A 19,018-nucleotide genomic window follows, 5' to 3' on the forward strand; every position below is an offset into this window, starting at 1 on the left:
GCAGCAGTGTAACCCATTGAACAGGGGGCTCAGCTGTTTATATGTAATTATGCTATGTAGACTAGTAAAGAAAGCTGTCAGATTCCCAAAGCATAAATATATTTCTGTAATGATAGCTACACTTGTGATGTTTACCTTGAAGCCACATAAAGTGAAAATAATTTTATGAATTAGCTACGTATATACATATATAATTCTACTGCCTTTGAGACCTGTGCTGTGAAGCAAGTTTACATTCCTTATCCTGGTCAACCGGTATCATGATGCTGAGTATTAATTGCCCCTGTAAGTCTGAATTTACCTGTCCAGCTGAAAAGGTGATACATGGACATTATGGGAAAAGATACACACACATATATATATATATAGAGAGAGAGAGAACCTACAAGAGCTATCTGTTCCTTGGAATTGTATATAATAATAATATTCACAAAATTATTCCAACTTTATGGGCAACAGTGTTGCCGGATTGCTGGATGGGCCTGGCCACTGCCTGAGCCCTTTAGGACCATCAAGCAGCATGGCCAGAGTCTAGTCCCTTTTAGACCGTCCCTCATTTTTCATGGAACAAATCAGGAGAAAGTCCATGCCCAGCAGCAAATTCTCAGAAGGTCCGGAAATGCAATCAATAATGACTAACATGCTGAATCTATACCACACAGTCTATGATCTGTACTGAATGGGCGCTTCTGTTTATCTTGTTAACATTGTTAACATTTTAAGCAAACACCCGCAAGCTAAGCTTAGTGAGTAATTTCCGCGATACTAAATATGGCCATTGGCTGTGTAAATATGCAGTGTTGGCAAAAGAAAATATTAATCTTTCATTCGTCCGACAGACAGAAAATGTAAACCTACTATAACCTGCTGCAGGTCAGGTTACCATGGTGACCGATTAGCGCAAAGTTGAGCTAGGTTTACCATCTTCAAAGATGTCTAGATAACTTCTTACTTTAGTTTTAGTGGTATTTTTTTTAATGAAGATATTTATTAAAACATACATAAAAATACATACAAAAATACAAACGTATTTGCATCATAGTATATGATGATATGATAGCATTACGTAGTTGATGTAATTATATCAACTATGAGAAAGGAAGCTAACAAACTAGCAGTTAGCTAATGGGTATTGAAGCCTACTATTTGAATTAGTTATCGTTTCTCTGGCTAAGATCAAGTGTAGTAACTTTAAATTAGTTGACACTTTTTAGTTTTCAGAGAAGCAGCTAAAGAGAGTCACCATCAAAAACACTGGACATAGCATAGACAGTGTGCCCTACTGCAGGAACACACCTGGACTTGGTTACCTACAGAAGCCGAGAAGCTGTGTTTTAGCTTGTATGTATTTATTTATTCATTCATACCCTAAAAGGGATTTACATAATTTACAGTTACAGGAATCTTAACCTCAGCTACAGTGATGAACGATGCCCTTGGAAAGTGTACCTTGGACAATGTAATCAGCATGCATTTAAGTGATAAATAATAATAATAATAAAATAATAGTACCAGGGCATACATGTTTGCACTAGGGTATTACACAATCTGCCTTGTTTGTTATCTTATACCCATACAATATGTGTAACATTGCACCTATGACCTCAGATTGTGACACGTTGCTGATACGAGCTGTTGTTGTCCCCGCAGCACGAAAGTCCAAGAAGCTCAAGCTGAAGGGGGTCAGCGACGACCTGCAGGCCTCCAAGGACGGCCAAACTGCTACAGGTGGCGTCGGAGGCGGTTACCTGTCCTCGGAGAAGGAGCTGAATGCCAGCGCTGCCAATGCCCTGGTGCCCCATGGGCCCGGGGTGGTCACACCTTTTCTGTCGCCCTCCATCTGCAGCGTGTTGGAGCTGATTGAGCCCGAAGACGTGTACTCTGGCTATGACAACACACAGCCTGACACCACCGACCACCTGCTGTCCAGTCTCAACCGCCTGGCTGGGAAGCAGATGGTGCGCATGGTGAAGTGGGCCAAAGTACTTCCAGGTTAGTGACCAGTTTGAGCAGTGGGCTAAGGCCTAAATGCAGTTTAAGAGTGTTTTTGAGCCAGAACTGAAAATGAGCTGAAACAGATATGTGTAAGGAAAATTAGATATATAAATAGATCAATAGATATGGTTTCAGTATTTTCTAATGCACCATGTGTCAAATGATTTCCCCCCTGTTTTTTTACATTCATTATTTTATATTTTAAAATTAATTCCTCGTTAACAAATGATTGAAAATCAGTTTTATTTATGGATGAATCAAAGAAAGTGGTTAACATATCAGTTTAATGGATCAGGGGGGAGTCTCTACTGTAATTATGGACTGGGTTTTAAATGAAGATAATATGCCCACATCTTCACTTTTGATCTTTTTAGGATGCAACACCGCAAGTGTTTTAATTTTAAATATTAGGTCAGGAAATTATTCTGCAAAGCTTCAACAAGATTACCAACGAATCCCATTTCACCATTAAATAGAATCAAGATTAGGTTTTACAAACAGAGTTCATTTACATCAGATGTTGTGCCGAACAGAAGAGCTAACGCTTGTCTCATTAATTTTTGCATATAAACTGCAGCACGGGAAGAAAAGACAAGGGATAAACAAGTTCCCCTAAAATTCCAGTCAGTGGGAGACGTATTGAAAGATGCCTCACAGGTAGCTCTTTGAGCCTGTTTAATTTGCTGTATTGCAAATATTTGATACCTCCTCGGTGTCTGCTTGCCATATCCGGACGTATAAATAGAAGCCAGACAGAAGGGTCAAAATGAGTACCTTCGACTTTCAGATATGCGACTGCCTGCATTCAGTTTACATTTGGATGTGGCAACGCAGGGCAACATAGACAAATAATGCCAGTGGCAACAGTATGTTCAAGGAAAGACTGTAAAGCCTAATATAACAGTAATTTGTACATACTTCTCTGATGCTGTAAAGCAACTGGAAAAGTCAAAAATATTCTTAAAGTAGACATTTAACACATAATTTCCATAAATATTTGTATCTTTATATTATGTTTGTGCACTGAAATAGTCCCTGTGCCTTCAGTCAGTCACGTCAGTTGTGTGTCCCCTATGTTTTGCACGAAGATGAGTTTTTCGCCAGAGTTTGGTTGAGAGTTTTGGCAGGTTAGCTATTTGAGTCTATTTTTGGAGCTCCATAGACAACATGCCAATACCTTCGGGCCTTGTGGGATTTACATAAAACAAAAATGGGTGAATACTTCTCAGCGGTTATCACGTTTAAACGAGAATTGGCACGAAAGTGTTTCAAAGATACAGAGAGAATAATGTGTAGTCTCAGGGAAACACACGCAGGTGCCAGGCTAAATAGGCATCTCTTAAGTTGGTGCTTAAGTCCAAATGGATTAAATCAGTGCCTGAGTATTGTGTGCTTCGTTTAAACATAGCACTGTTGTTTCATGAGCTTTTCCTCTGTGTGCTGTGTGTGTTTGTGTTTTTGGTGTGTTAGGTTTCCGGGGCCTGCCCATTGAGGACCAAATCACTCTGATCCAGTACTCATGGATGTGTCTGTCCTCCTTTTGCCTCAGCTGGCGCTCCTACAAACACACCAATGGACAGATGCTCTACTTTGCCCCTGACCTCATCTTTAATGAGTAGGTCTATGATTCCATATCTGCAGTAAAGCACACACAAGCCTCTGATATTACTATTATTATATTTAGTTTATATGTATACAGCTACAGTTTCCTGTAGTCTGAGCAATAAAATGTCAATTTTCTGTCAGCGGTTAGCTACACATGGAAATACTTTTGATGTTGAGGTTCTGTGGGATCTTCAACATACAAACATGTCTATTATAGATCTAAAAAAAGCATAGTTTCTTTTACAGTGTAGACAATTAGTAGATACTTCTGCTATTTTCAGCAGCTCATCAGATTACAATTCAGTAAAATGTATGCATGAACAGGAATTTTGCCACTAAGTTTGAAAGTGTTCTTTCCTGTTGTACCATTTCTGGCTTTCCATTCAAATACCTGAAAACTATCCAAAGGCCAAAGTGAGGTTTTTGCGGTATTGACGTTGCCATCAGAAAATCATGATGTACTTTAAACAAGGTCAAAATCTGTACCGGATTTCTGGCTTTTCACAAGGAAACACTTTTTCAATGGTTCTTTAATTGAATGAGGCGTGTCAACGATTAAAGCCCAGCAAGAGCAGTCAATAGCCCACTTGATCTGTGTTAATATATTTAAACAGGACAGCACGAGGGAAGGAAAAGGTACAGTATGTGCGGGGGGGGGGGGGGGCTTTTGTGGACAGAGCCGGCTGGTGATGAATTGAATGTGATAGAATTAATCAAAGAGGAGAATAGTAACCTCTGTAGACAGCCTGCTGGAGAGGGGCAGGTTGAGTCAGGGGCAGCCTTAAAAGCTCCAAATAATAGCTTGTATAAGTCTGTGTCAGTGGGTCAGTCTGTCCCAAATATATAAATAAATAAATAAACTGCAGCACAAATGCTATTGTGCAACATGGCTACAGACTCCTTGGGCCTGTATGTTTTCACCATGTGAGTCTTTCGATTCTCAGTCAGTATAAAGCCAAATAGATTGTGTCCACTTTTGAATATGTCCCAATACGGAGAATGTGCATATATACATCGATAAGCCACAAAATTAAAACGGCTGACAGGGGAAGTAAATAACATTCATCACCTCGTGACAATGCGATGCTCTGCTGGGAAACCTTCTGTCCTGGCTTTCATGTAATGTACTTAGCACCCACAACCCATAGCAACAACACTCCGGTGGCAGTGGACAGCGCGTCCTGCTGAACCACAAGAATTGCTTAGGAACGGCTCAAAAAACATGAAAAATAGCCCAAGGTGTTGACCCAGCCTCAAAGCTTCCTAGATCCCAAACAGATAGAGTATTTGCGGGATGTGCTGAAACAAGCCTCACCCACAGAGCTCCTTTTCCTCAACGCATAGGACCTAAAAGCTCCCTCTATTAATCTGTACAGAAACCACCGGACACCCTCACCCTCGACTTGAACTGTTTTGGAGGCACAAGGGAGACATACATAACATAAGGATGGTGGTTTTAATGCTGTGGCTGATCAGTGTATAATAAATGAATGCGTGCCAGCCCCCTGTATTGACAGAGCTGAGGAGATGTAGACTGACTATCGTTGTTGGCCTGGATGCTGGTCACATTGCTCGCTGCTCTATCAGTACAGCCTGGATTAGGCTGTCATACACGCTGTGTCGTTTTGGGCCAAGGTGTGTGCGTGCTTTCCTGTTGTTAACGTAGAGGTTTTCAGGTCATTGATATTTCAGTCAAATATGGGGATAAAATATGTCCATAACTTTGCTGAGTCAGTCTTTTGGGAAGTAGACACCAACTCAGCTATTAGATTGAAATCTGTCTTGGACTGAGCATAAATACTGCAGATGTGCATTTTACATTAAACACAAGGTAAGACTGCATAATCTGTGTCTTTGCCAGCGGCTGTCTGAGGTTCTGGGGGGCCCCAGGCAGAGACGTACTCTTCGTACACTTACCCATCAGTCAAAACTGCAAAATCCGCAGGGTCTAGGTTTAAGGGGGGTTTATGGTTGCCACTGCAAAATGGGCCAAAAAGTAGCCATCCTAGGACACCCTTTCTAATTTTACAGGACCTGTCCTGACGGCGCGCCCCTGGTCATGCCTTCAGGGGATAAACAAAGCTACTTCCCTCAATTCAATAAATATACGTGCTGGACAGAAACATTTATCGACTTCATGTGAAAGTAGGAGTGAAATGCAGCGTATATAAGCAATGCTTCTTAAACTGAAAGTTCAACTTTTTTGAGAAAAAATACAAAAAATGTACGCTTATAGATTTTTTTTGATTTTTTGATTTTCATTTTAATGTGAATCAGTCACCAGGGAAACGCACCCTTTTAAACATCAGTTTTCAGGTTAAACTTAAAAGCGTACTTGGAGATAAGAAGGTTATTGGGCTGATGTTGAACAGTGTGGTCTTGGTTCAACATGCATCTTAGTTCTTCGTTTGTCAAAAAATCTACCATCAGCTTGTAAACGGCTGGAAGCAGTGCAACGATATTTATATCACATCACTGCTCCTGTGCCAGCTCAGCTGTCAATCAAATACATACGCAGTGCCACACACTCACACACACTAAAGAGAGACCTTTTCTTACTAAAAAAAAAAAAACAACATTAAAAATACATTTGAAATCTATTTTGACATCGACATTTCGCTGTGAAAAAGCAAGTGACAAACCGTGATTTCGTTTTGAGAGATTTATCCGCACGTTCTTTCCTGAACAAACTCATTTTGTTGGCGTCTTGCAGCCAGTGCAGAGTCTGAACTTTCTTTTCTACTCGGTCAGAAACACACACACGGGGAGGGAGAGTTTAAGACTGAGGGGAAAAAGAAAAGAGAATCAGAGTGAGGAGAAGACAGGCGCACAGAGATATGGAGAAATGGGAAAAGAGAGAGGGAAGGAGGGAGATTGCTGCCGGTTTTTTCTTTCCTCCCCAAAAACCAGCAGCTCATTTTGGGCAGTGATTCAGCAAAATTGATTTCAGGAAGAGAGTGCAAGAGAGAGAGAGAGAGAGAGAGAGAGAGAGAGAGAGAGAGAGAGAGAGAGAGAGGAAACGTGTTGAGACTTTAGAAACTCCAGCCCAAAGTTGTATCAAATGATGTTATGCTGCACTTTGCGAAACTGCTCACATACACGGTGCTGCTCAGTAGGGAAACAGGTCTACTCAGACACTGTCACAGTTTATCAGTTATTTAGTGGAGTCCACACCTGTACAGTAAATACTCTAAAGTGCTATGGCGTTTTTAACAGGTACATTATGCACTTGTCTCCTATTGGCGTCTTCTTGTCTCTTGTGCAAAATATTTAACCTAGTTCTTAGCGGAGTAAAGTCTCCAATCTCAGTGCCTTATTAGCGATGCATGTATTATCGATAAAACTCAATCCTCTTCCATGTCAAGTTAACTCACACAGCTTGCATTTAATTACTGTTGCCCTGGTGTGATGGTGATTTATAGTGGAAAGAAGTGGCATCTGGAGCCAGAGAATCTGTGGCATGTGCAGAGCATGTTTCCGATTGGCCCATACTTTATCCCCTCTAATGTTTCTTTCCTGTTTTTGTGAACTTTGTGACGCAACCCGAGATTATTTCGCTGATAAATTGTGTGTGAAAGCGACGGGGAAAGAGAAAGCAGCGGGCATGATGGGCGATCCTGCATGTTTGGCACATTCATGCAGACAAGCCCGGCAAGCATGTACATGAGCAGCCGACATATCCTCACGTATGTGTCACTCCCGTCAACATACTGTGCATAAGTACACGTCCTTCTTAAGCGTTTCTATGGTGACCAGGGCTAGATATTAGGTTTTCTGTAGTCTGCCACAGCCTTGGAAAAGTGGTGCATCTGTGCTGTGATACAGTACGCAGAACTCTGCAATCTGGGGGGATTTGGTATTCTGCTCTTAGCCCAGACTAGCAGGATCCTCCTCTGCACTGTGTGTGGAAATCCCTTTTTTCACTGGACTGAACTAGTTTGGTAGGAATGGAGTGAGGATGCCAAATGTTGAGTTGGTTTACACAAAGATAAACAATAACTAATGAATAAACGGAGAACAAATGTATACCTGTGTGTGGCCCTTAACCAACATAAAACTAATAGATGAGTTGTAAGAGAAACGAGTGCTACTTTTTCTGAAGCTCAGAATGTTTTGTTTGTTTGTTTTTTCCTACAGGGAACGCATGCAGCTGTCGGCCATGTACGACCTGTGCCTGGGCATGAGGCAGGTGAGCCAGGAGTTTGTACGATTGCAGCTAACCTACGACGAGTTCCTCTCCATGAAGGTCCTTCTGCTTCTCAGCACAGGTAGGCAGTGAGCCACTGGCCTGCACACTTGCTCTTATTTATTGCTCCCATAGACTCCTGCTCACACTTTGTCAGCATAGGGTAGATAGACTTGTCACTGGTAAAAAAAAGTCCTCTGTTGAGAACCACTTGGGACCGTCTTAGTACATGACAACAGCTGATAGACTCACCATGGGAACTGGAGTGTCCCTGCTGCCTAAGGTTGACGATCCTGTCTACAGACGCTGCATTCAGAGTTGCCTCAAAAGTGTTCAAATGGGACCGATCCAACACTTTGTGAGGATTATGCTCACCATTTGTTTTGCATAGTTTCAGAGGAAACAGTTTATGCCAAAATTAGAAAAACTGAGATTCCCATGGCTTGAGTCCTGCACAAGTATATATCATTTTCACGAAGCTCAGCACCAGAGGCGACCTGTTACCTGCAATTAGACCCAAGTCAAATCTGAGCCATGTCCCACATATCCCACAGCCTTGCCCGCATTCAAGCGCAGCCTACAGAGTCATTTTCTTAAAGTGCTTTGTTTTACTTGCGCAATTTGGCAACAACTGTATGTAAGAATAATGGCTAACAACAGTCTCTGAAAATATATCAAAACAAAAGCAACGTAGCTTCTGACTCCGGCTCGGAAACTGCTTTAATTAAATTAGACCAGCTTTACAACATGAACCTTTAAGGCCACAAGAGAATCATACATTATAGGACAATTAAAGAGTCAGCTTAATAAGTGAATTTTCCTTCAACTTATTTAGGCAATTAAGGTCGGTTAATAAGGCTTTATAGCCTCATTAGATGATAGCAGCTTCACCTAATATGAAATATAGGCACTTTGTGAAACAGATGTTATACACCAAAACGCAGAAACATGAATTCAAATCGTTGTCAACTGTGTTAGTTGGATTAGGGACGTCCTGTTATTATATCTGACGTTAAAAATACTGCACATACACCTTCATGTCTGATTTCTCACCCACAGCCCACTCGTGTTTAGTTAATTTTTACCTGTGAATTTATATAAATGTTTTTTTTTTTTGCCTGTTACTTGGCTTGAACATGATGCAGGTCCCACGGTGCCACCCTTACATATATTTTTTCACATGCATTATATTCACTTAGACTACCAGGATAAATTCCCAGTTTACTTTTTCTTAACAACTTGCAATAGCAACTTTAAAGTTTAGCAGAATCTGCCTTAAAGGAAGTCACCATGTTTAATTACATGCAACTGCTGAATGTATGCCCGTGGTTAGAGCGGTCATAATATGGACTGTTACGACCTGAGGCACGCAACATCTCCAACCTTTCTTACCTAAAAGGCTGCCTCTCACATAGGAAACGTACTGATAACACTACTCTTGAGATGTGTTGGCAGCACCTATCCTTTTTGGGGACCGCGATTGTGCCATTGTAAAAATCTGTTAAATCACGCCTTAAGCTCATAGTTAGTAATCCATTAGCACAGATAACAAGTGTGAAAATACACTTGATGTTTCATGCACTTGTTGATGGGGCAACGTTCAACGTGTATAAGGAAAGGGAGATGGCATTCCTTTTTTTTTTTATATAGTCTTAGGCTCAAAGGCTCTTCTGCTCTGGTTTGTTTTATTTAATTATTTTCATTCACGCAGACTTACATCGCTCGCTAAAGAAAGTCTCACTGTGAAGCCTCGCTCTCTCAAAATGCGCCAACGGACACTGCAGCCTCACAGAAAAGATGTGTTGGACCAAGCTGCTCAGTTGGAAACGGAAAACAGTGTTTTGTTTTTTTTTCCACCACCTCAACACAGTGTTGGCTGCTGCTGTCAGTTCCGTGATGGCGGCTGTGTCATAACTTTACTGCCCACACCCACAGTTTTAGCTATTGAAGAGGTAACTGTAACACTTAAGGCTACAATGGGACTGGATGTATGCTGCAGTCTTGTATTTATGCAAATGTCAGTGTGTGCTTGTTGTGCGTCAGTAGGTGTTAGAGACGCAGATAAAGATGTGGAGATAGGGGAAGTGAAGAAGGTTTGTGGCAAGCAAACTGATAAGTCTGCATGCTGGCCTGACTTCAAAATAGTTTAGTTTCATTGCTGGTGCCGGTCAGTGAAAATATTAATCAGAGAGTTTGTTTGTTTTTTTCTTTACAACCAGTTCTGCCATTTGTCCTTTACTGATGCAAAATTCATTCACCGCTGTTATATATATATATATTTGCCTTGTTGAATGACATCAGCCTGCTGGCAAATACGTTCAACACATAACACTCCAACTGTTGAGTGCCGTCACAACTCCAGCTAGCTAGCCTAACAGTCAGTAACAGAGAAGAGACTGCAAACATCCGCGCTTCCACTGAGTCAACAGCCTCATCCTAGCCTCGGGTCGCTAACGTCCAGCCAGCAAGCGCCTCGGTTGTAACCATTTAAAGAGATTTGGGTAATTATACATGGCTCCCGTGCACCAACATTTGGTGCTCATTTAAGTATCAAAATACACATATGAAAATTCTTTTGTACTTGTGTTTCTGTCAGTATTTCCGTGTGCCACTGCCCTACTTTACTGCATTTAAGAGTTTTTGCTTGTTTAAAGAAACAATGTGTGCTTGGGACCCCTGTCATGTTCCAGCTCTCTAAGAGTAGCAGGTCCACAAAGGGACTTCTCAGATTGTTTTATGTCCATATATGGCCTAGCCCGACTGCCAGGTTGGAAACCGTTGGACTAATCTACCAAAATTTAACCCTGTATTTAAATTTACTTACCTACTTTAAGTCCATTTTGTTGCCAACACAGGAAGAGATTAGCAGTCATGTGGCGATAAGAGACCATGGTACTGTTAATGAAATTAACAAATACAATCAAATTTCGTGTAGTTGATCGACATATGATGCAAGCACGGACTTCTTCAAACGTTTACCGCAGAGAACGACGTCCACGACTTAGGCCTGGAGCAGCTGACTTTTTTTTTTTTCCCTTACAAATAGAGAGCAGTGACGACAACAAGAGCTAGCTCCGTCCACACGCTGGCAGTATTTCAGAAACGTCCAGTGTGGGAAATACATAGGCGAGTTACCAAGGCAACCAGCGCCTGGAACATCCAACAGTCGGCTTCAAAGCAATTGGCCACGATTTATATGTAGATGAAGCTCTAAGTAGGATTTTAATTTAAGAACTTTTATCTATAATTAAACATTCATTACACTGCCATATTGGTAGGTTTACTTAATTAATACTGGAGATATTAAGTTTTCATAGACTTTATATAACATCCTGCCAAATTTTGTGTAAAATATTCTGGATGTTTTACTCAATTCAGTGAGTTGTACATGCACGGGAAAACAACTCAATCAGTCAGTTGGTCCAACAATATTTCTGTAGAAATGTTAAAAGCTTGGTTTGGCTTCATACTACGGGGACATGTGGAAGAGGCATAAAGTTTCTGGCTGGACTTGTGCTACTGGATGTTGGGGAAGATGAAGGGGCGAAACAATACAGAGAGAATAAGAAACCAGGAGGGAAAAGCAAGATTTAAAGAGTGAAATCCAACAAAAGTCGACACGGAAGGGTAGCGTTGCTGAGGAAGGGACAGGTGCACAGCTATGGGGAGAAGGAAAGGGAAGACAAAGGGAGTGGTGCGGCGGCCGAGCTGGTCCTTCTGTTGCCGTGGCCTCCCTCTCCTCTCCTCCCTGGTCCTCTGGAGGTTTTCCAGAGAGCCCTGCTGTACTTAATAAAGGCCAGTCAAGCACCAGGCAGCGCTCCAAGACCTGCTATTTTTCTCCACTTCCTTGAAAGCCGGGCTGGAATTTTGAAAGAGAGGGTGTGGATGAAAGAAGCAGGGATGCAGAATCCAAACAGGGGCTTTAAGGTGCTTCACAGTCGGTTCAACCTGCCGTGGTTATTGGATTTAGTCAAAATATAACTGTAAAATATGAGGGACGGTGGAAAGAAATAATCATCCGCTGCTTCATTTCTCATGTCTATTCCAAAGTCCACATGATGGAGTGACTGTACTGTGTAGGGGATTGGCAAAGCGCTTGTGGATAATTTGAAAAAAGAAGCCGTCCGTTGCAGGATTTTCTGAGGCACTGTAGGAAGCTTTCTTAGTTACAGTCATTCAGATATAATGCTTGGGCCTTGTGGAAGGAGTAGCGGTAGAAATGTTTACAGAGGAGGTGTCAGAACTTGTCAGCTGGGCAAATACTACACAGTACTCACTGAGTGTGTGTGCCTTCTGGCTAGTTTGAAAAAAAAGTGTGTGAGTGCGTGTGTGTGTGTGTGTGTGTGTGTGTGTGCTACATAGAGAGAGGGAAGGGGGGATAAAGAGAAAAGAGACAAGGCCTGTTATTCCTCTCTGACCTTGGCTAAGGTTTCACTGAGCCTGCGGTGTCTCATGACCCTGTTTGGATTTAGTGCAGGAGAAGTGGCCTGCTCAGACCAGTTACAGTCCTCATCTCCCCACAGATAGCGTTGCTAGATTAACTCGTTTATTTCTTAGGTTTCCAAACCATCTTCTTGCTTTTCCTGCAAAATGGCTGCCTCGAGTGTACAGTGTGCTTACTGAGCCGATTGGGGGCTGCTTCCTTCTTAAAATACTGTCTTAATTTTCATTTTATTCGCTCGTAAGTCGTCTCGTGTCCCGTTTGAATTAGGATTTTAGGTTATACAACACATCCTAGACCATCTTTTGGATATTGTCGTCATGGCTAGTTGACAACTCCCCCAATGAATAATACCAGTCACCAGTTATACAGACTAAACTCAGCCATCCTGTCAGTTAGGTATGTACCAGCAACCCAGAGCGGGAGGCTGCATGTCTTTTCCAAACACGCATGCTAATGGCGTCTAGCTGCATGAGATGTGTCTGCTTCATTATTTCACATAGAAAATTTCTATTGTGGGTTTGTGGTCGACACGTGACTGCAGCCGCACTCCCAATAAGAAATATGGCCCGGTTGATCGGGCTCCGTACCTGAAGCAAAAATCAATTTGACACCATTTACGGCGGTGTAAATGCCCTATTTCAGGGCCGCTCGTGTTAACGCCCCAGAATGCCAGGTCACTTTCTAATCAGGGCGTATGTGGGTCAGTGGGAGTAAAACAAAAGGACCAAATGCGGGACAGGGTTTTAGCACATTCTCATCATGTCATCCATGAAATCTATCACAGGGATCACAGCCTCTGCGCCAGGGTACAATATGTTTTCATATCTGCTTTCCACAGCTTCATGTATGGTATGCCTAAAGGTGTTTGTGCATCAAAGAACTATGAAAGGAATTACATACGTGAAAGAGACTGAAGAGAAAAGGAGAGGGAGGCAGACAAACACGAGCACAAATGACCCGTTCTGAACAACCTGCAATCCTAACAGACAAGAAGCAGGCTTTCGCCCGTGGCTATTCACTCTGCAGAACTCAAACAGGTCCAGTCAGTTGCCGGTTTCTGCTAGCGTTCCTGCAAGTGGTTTAGCTTTATCTGGGGCATGCAGGCTACTCGCATAGTTAAGATGAAACTAACCTGTTTCATCTCTTAAACGGAGGTCGTTCACACCGTTTGAACTCACAATTTCGTGCTGCTGCTGTAAGAGATATTTTGGAGAGATGCAAAACATAAAAGTTTACGAGACGCAAATACCTTCGCTTCTTCTCGACATGTTTAGCCATGTCAGATTCCTCTGTGAACGCAGGAAAATCTGGTCACTGTGTCAGCGCCACTGGCTGTGCTACATGGGATGGGAATCTATTAATGGCCCCAACAGTTTTTTGACGCAATATCAACATATATTGTGATATAGTGCATTTACTGGGGGCTGATTCAAGCTGATTTTGTCTATGTAGTAGATGTAAAATGCATGGGTTTAACATTTCAGTTTGTGATATTTTACAGACTTAAACTAGCCAGTAATTTAACCGTAAAAATGATCGGCTGGTTAATAGATATAAGTTGAGGCCGAATAAAAAGAAAGGGACGATCTGTTTGTACCCGACATATCAAGCTACTTCATCATAACAATACAAAACGTCACAGGTTACGAAAGCACACCTCCCCTGAGCATAAACACTACGGCAAAACAAACTCACATTGTCTCACACTATGCGTCGTCATTTCTTAGTCTTGGCTGAAGGAGAACTGAGGGCGTTCCCTCAGACCGATCTGAGGTATGCTCTTTGAGAGGCGAGGTGTTTCTTAATCTGTTAGCCGGCAGCTGAATGTCATTAAAGAGTTCTGGCCGAATTCCAGATTGGTGACTTTGCTCTCCTGCACACGGAGGCAGAAGGAGGACAAATATATCATAGACACGTCCTCGTGGTGTAGTTACTGTATCTGATTCTTCAAATTGGTCTGAATTTCCTTTACCTGTAAGCGCATCACTGCCACAATCAAAGCCGTTCTGCTGTGAATACAGGTCGTAGTTATTTAATAGCGCCGGTCACTGACCCAACTGCTGGATGAATGAGGTTTGGCTAATGAAAGTATTAAACTCTTTTAAGTCACATAAGCACTGTTGTTGCCTTTTTTTCTCTCCCTCTCTCTCTGCTGCCACCGTTGCTCAGATAACTTTTAATCAATGCCTTTCAGTGTAGCAGTCGTCTTTAATGAATCAGTGGCTACACATGAAAACTAATTACCACTTGAAATGGTGAAAGTGGTTGTAATGAGTTGCTAAATAGGCTCGGGTCGTGAACACAGGGAAAATGTCCAAAAAAAAAATAAATAATAATAATAAAAAATAAAAAAAAATGCTTCTGTGTGGGAGTCAGAGCATAATTCACTAAGCACCTCTAATTACCCGTTACACAGTTACACATTTCTGCATTAAAGGAACATACTGGTGGCTGTGTATGGCTGAGCCCATTAGCTGCAAACCAAGTGCACCGCGCTGCATTTGCCAGCCGTTGTTGCTCCAGTTTATAGACATTTAAATGTGTTTCTGAACATTAAATGTTTCCAAAAGTTTCATATATTCTTAATTACATTTTTTTAAACTTTATTCAATCAGTTGTATTGAGAGATTGTATCGAAAATGAAAATTAAATGGTTCATCTATTTGTTTTGTTTGTTTTTTTAATACAAAGATATCCAAATTGCGCGAACCCTGTTATTGACTGCATCAACAGTATTAAGAAAAAAGAAAAAAGAAATACAGTCAAATAGAGACGACAGTATGTATAATATTGTGGTATTGATATATTCCATCTGTCAAAAGAAAGGGACTATTTTATGGATTTGCAAATGTTTTAATTTAATATAAATCCCTTCCAACTGAGTCAAATGAACAGTAGGTTTAAGACTATTCATATTCGTAGCATATCAGTCCTTTTTTGTTGTTGCTAATATAGGGTCAGAGACTTTTAAAATAGCATTACTGCCCACTCATTATCATCACGTTGGGCGCTCAGTTGTTGACAGAAGCATTTGTCTGTTTCCCAGTTCCCAAAGAGGGTCTGAAGAACCAGGCGGCGTTTGAGGAGATGAGAGTTAATTACATTAAGGAGCTCCGGCGTTCGGTGGGAAAGGCAACCAACAACTCTGGCCAAACCTGGCAGCGCTTCTTCCAGCTCACCAAGCTGCTGGATGCCATGCACGATGTAAGTACCCTGCGCCCTGTCTGCCTACAGTGTGCCAGATACATACAGCACAGCACAGCACAGGCTTCCCTTGGCAGCCTCTCTCTCTTAGTGCCATGCCTTCACACTCGCAGCGAGGTGTCCAGTGACACTTCGGGGGCTCTGATATCACTGGAAATGTTTTTGAGTAAAATGGCAACATAGTGGATTTGGATAATGCGTTTACTTAGCGGTTCAATGGTGCCGTGGCTTGCAATAAGGATTATTGCGTCCGACTCTCTCCCCGAGGGGGAGGTTATTTTGGAAGAGGCGGTGACCAGGCTGTATTGGTGAATGGAACAGAAGGGGATCAATACCAGCTTGCAGTTTATTGGATCAGAGCGGCACAATGGACACTGTGGCAAATGTGCTAAACCGCTGTCGTTTCTATCATGCGTGGGTCAACCAGTGCGTGGCAGGATGACGGTGTAGGTAAAGCTTGAAGAGGTGAGAGTCAGCAAGCGAGAGGCAGTGGAGATAAGTGGCCTGAATTCAGTGACCCCAGTGACTGAGTGAAGGGGCTTAGTGCTGAGCAGATGACCTTTCTTTAAAGAAGGGCTGCCCAGAAACAAAAAAAACAAAAAACAAAAATCAGTGGTGCCCCCAAGTGGTGAGCTGGATAAAACTGAAAAGGGAGTTGATGCTTGAACAGAGTGTAAACACACAGAGAGGTCGTTCAGTTCACACATTTTTAAACATATAACTGACCCAGATGACGTGCGTTTCTCATTAAACTGTGTGTTTGTGATGTGCAGCTGGTGGGGAACTTGCTGGACTTCTGTTTCTACACCTTCCGCGAGTCCCAGGCCCTGAAGGTGGAGTTCCCCGAAATGTTGGTGGAGATCATCAGTGACCAGATACCAAAGGTGGAGTCGGGCCTCACTCACACAATCTACTTCCACAAGAAGTGACTCGCTACACAACTGGGACAGAAGCAGCATAAAGAGCCGGAAAAGACGAGAAAGTAGTCCAGGGGAGAGAGAGAGAGAGAGAAGGTGTGCGAGGAAGGCCCGAGCTGATGGCCTGCGCCCCGTCGCCCAGTACACCAGCGTCCTCGTCTCGGGTGGGGGAGAAGTGAAGCGGCGTGGCGGCGGAAGCTTAACGGGGGGCGAAGGACTGTGCCCTGCAGTCGCCACGAGCGGTTCATAGCTGTGAATAGTTTGAGAAGACGAGCATGACATGCCAAGAAGGACTTGTGACAAATGTGACAAAGTATCCCGAAGTAACCCCCCCCCCTTCCTCCCCACCTTGTCCCCCTGCCCCAAAGACGATGACAGTATTTTCTATGGAGACAAAGCCATACATTTCTTAGGATGCGCTAGACACATTCACTACATGCACACACACACACACGCAGGTGTAGAGGGGGAACGATACACTCACTGTCCACATGCCTTCACGCAAACGCACAGACGCACTCCACATGCACTAAAATGAGATTCCCTTAGAAATGTAGAGAAGGTTAAAAACAAGAAAAATCAAAAAAAAAAAAAAGGTTTTTGCAAATATTAACTCTGGCTTATGCAGTCTTTCTCAAATAAATAGCACTATGAAAAATTATGCCAACACATAGATTTGCTTTGCAGTGTAGCAACAAGACTACAGGGCAAAGGACCTTAACGAGGAGGCACAGAAATCCTAGATCGTACGGCGAGAGAGGTCTATTCGAACATTTTCCAAGGGCTATACAAGCATCATCATAAGCTGAATAATTACATTAAATCTAATCAAGTCCAAGTTTGAAGCTCAATCGGTATCATAACAGCCATCACTGACATTCAAGCGTGTTGAGTTTTTTTTTAAAATGTGTATTAAAACAATCAAAACTAATATGCAAAAGTCCAAAGCTAAAGCTGTTTTGAAATCTTGTCTCTCTTGTGTAGAAGAAAGCTTTGCGCGTGAAGCTCCCATGTCATACAGTCACTATTTTAGAGGCATCGTGGTGTAGAGAATTTAAGACAATACTGATGAGAGATTGTACCTTTGTGCAAAAAAAGAAAAAAAAAGAAATAAAAAAAAAAAAAGAAAACGGTCAGGAGAGCGCTGCAGGACAGAAAAAACATAATGCATTTACGGAAAACGATTTCTGCAGAGTCCGCTCGTAATGGATTTGACTGAGGTGCATCCATGGTAATTGCTGTCATTTGTGTTATCTCCAGAGCAGCTGTCCAAATGTCTGTTTTTACTCACAATGAAGCAAAACCAGCCCTTTGTGAACCGACACTTATCTACTCTTCCCAGAAATAATAAAGCATTTTATAAAAGCGTGTTGCAAGGGTTTAGTTTTTGACCAGCCAGTCATTTGACATTAAGGTGCTTTATTTCTACGAAGCCAGGCAAAACATAACATGTACAGTAAACTCGTAGGCCGTCCATGAAGTACACTAGGTGGACGCAGACACACACACACATACTCTGTAAAGTTGATATTATCCAAACCGGAGCGTTGCTACTCCGCAGTGCTTACGGCAAACAGCTAATGTATCAAAACCGGGCCGATGTGTACAGGTATTAACAACTTCTTAAAACACACACACACTATTCAGCTGTTGTACAGAAGACGTTTTGAGGTACATGTTGATGAATGCTTGATGAAGAACAGACTTGATATGATCACCTTTTCCTTCGTTCTTTTTTTTTTTTTCTTCTTTTCTTTACCTTTGGGCCAAGTACTACTATTTTCTAGTGTAGCAGGCCGAGTCACCCGGACCATTAACCCGTCTCACACCCCACTGGTTTCTGGGTTGTTGTGGAACACTACTACGATGCTACTGAAAAGCGGGAGAAGAAAAACATTATGTGTGTGTGTGTGTGTGTGCGCGCGTGTGTGTGTGGGGAGGATTATTGTTATTCATTATTTTGTGCCCTGTAAGTGTGTATTTACATGTACGTATGGAGTTCGGCTTAAGTTTGTGTGCGTTTTTCTTTCTTTTTTTTTGTTTTTTTCCTGGCAAGCGCGTTCATAGCTGATCTGCTCTCTCAGCGTGGGTATATTGTGCGTTTATGTTATGGGATTAGCCATATCCTATTTCCACATTTAGATTTGCACAGAGGAGATACAATGTGAAATGAGGCATTAGTGCAGCTAGCAGGAATTGTCTGTTTCGATAAGCAACTGTGATAACGCGGGCAGGGGGAAAAAAAAGACTTTCTGCACGGTCACCCAGCCTAAAAGTTAGACGGCGCGACATCATTAGCGCGGCGGGGCGGTCGCGGCCTCGGCCCTCGCTTCGACAGCTACGCTACGAGGCCTCTTCTGGGGAGGGAGTCGCTTGAAGATCAGCGTACGAGAAAGAGACGGAGGTGTCAAGATCGCATTTGTCGTTTAAGACCGTGCTGAAATTATTAGGCGGGATGGGAGGGGGATGGGGGGTGAGCGTTGGAGACGGGGGGATGGGTGGGTTGTTTACTTTGAATTTTCGCTGGAGGATAGGTAGTCTGTGTTTGTTGTAATACCAGAACAGGATGTTTCTAATCAAAAACTTATATTTATTCAAGTAATTCTGGGACAAAACTATCCGGGCTGGCTCGTGGGCCTCTTCACTTATTGGGTAGCTTTTAAAAAA

At 42.4% G+C, this 19,018-nt stretch overlaps 1 protein-coding gene across 1 annotated transcript in view; it reads left to right on the forward strand.

Moving 5' to 3' along the window:
* Positions 1 to 18,646, forward strand: part of nr3c2 (nuclear receptor subfamily 3, group C, member 2) — a 69,681-nt gene extending 51,035 nt beyond the window's left edge. The window contains exons 5-9 of the mRNA XM_084567426.1: positions 1,651 to 1,992; positions 3,466 to 3,610; positions 7,738 to 7,868; positions 15,277 to 15,434; positions 16,208 to 18,646. Of these exons, the coding sequence (XP_084423552.1) occupies positions 1,651 to 1,992; positions 3,466 to 3,610; positions 7,738 to 7,868; positions 15,277 to 15,434; positions 16,208 to 16,363 (932 nt within the window). The 3' untranslated portion in view covers positions 16,364 to 18,646. The remainder of the gene's footprint in view (positions 1 to 1,650; positions 1,993 to 3,465; positions 3,611 to 7,737; positions 7,869 to 15,276; positions 15,435 to 16,207) is intronic.
* The last annotated feature ends 372 nt before the right edge of the window (positions 18,647 to 19,018 follow it).

The sequence above is a fragment of the Chelon labrosus genome, assembly GCF_963514085.1.
Source record: "Chelon labrosus genome assembly, chromosome: 2".
Lineage (NCBI taxonomy): Eukaryota > Metazoa > Chordata > Actinopteri > Mugiliformes > Mugilidae > Chelon > Chelon labrosus.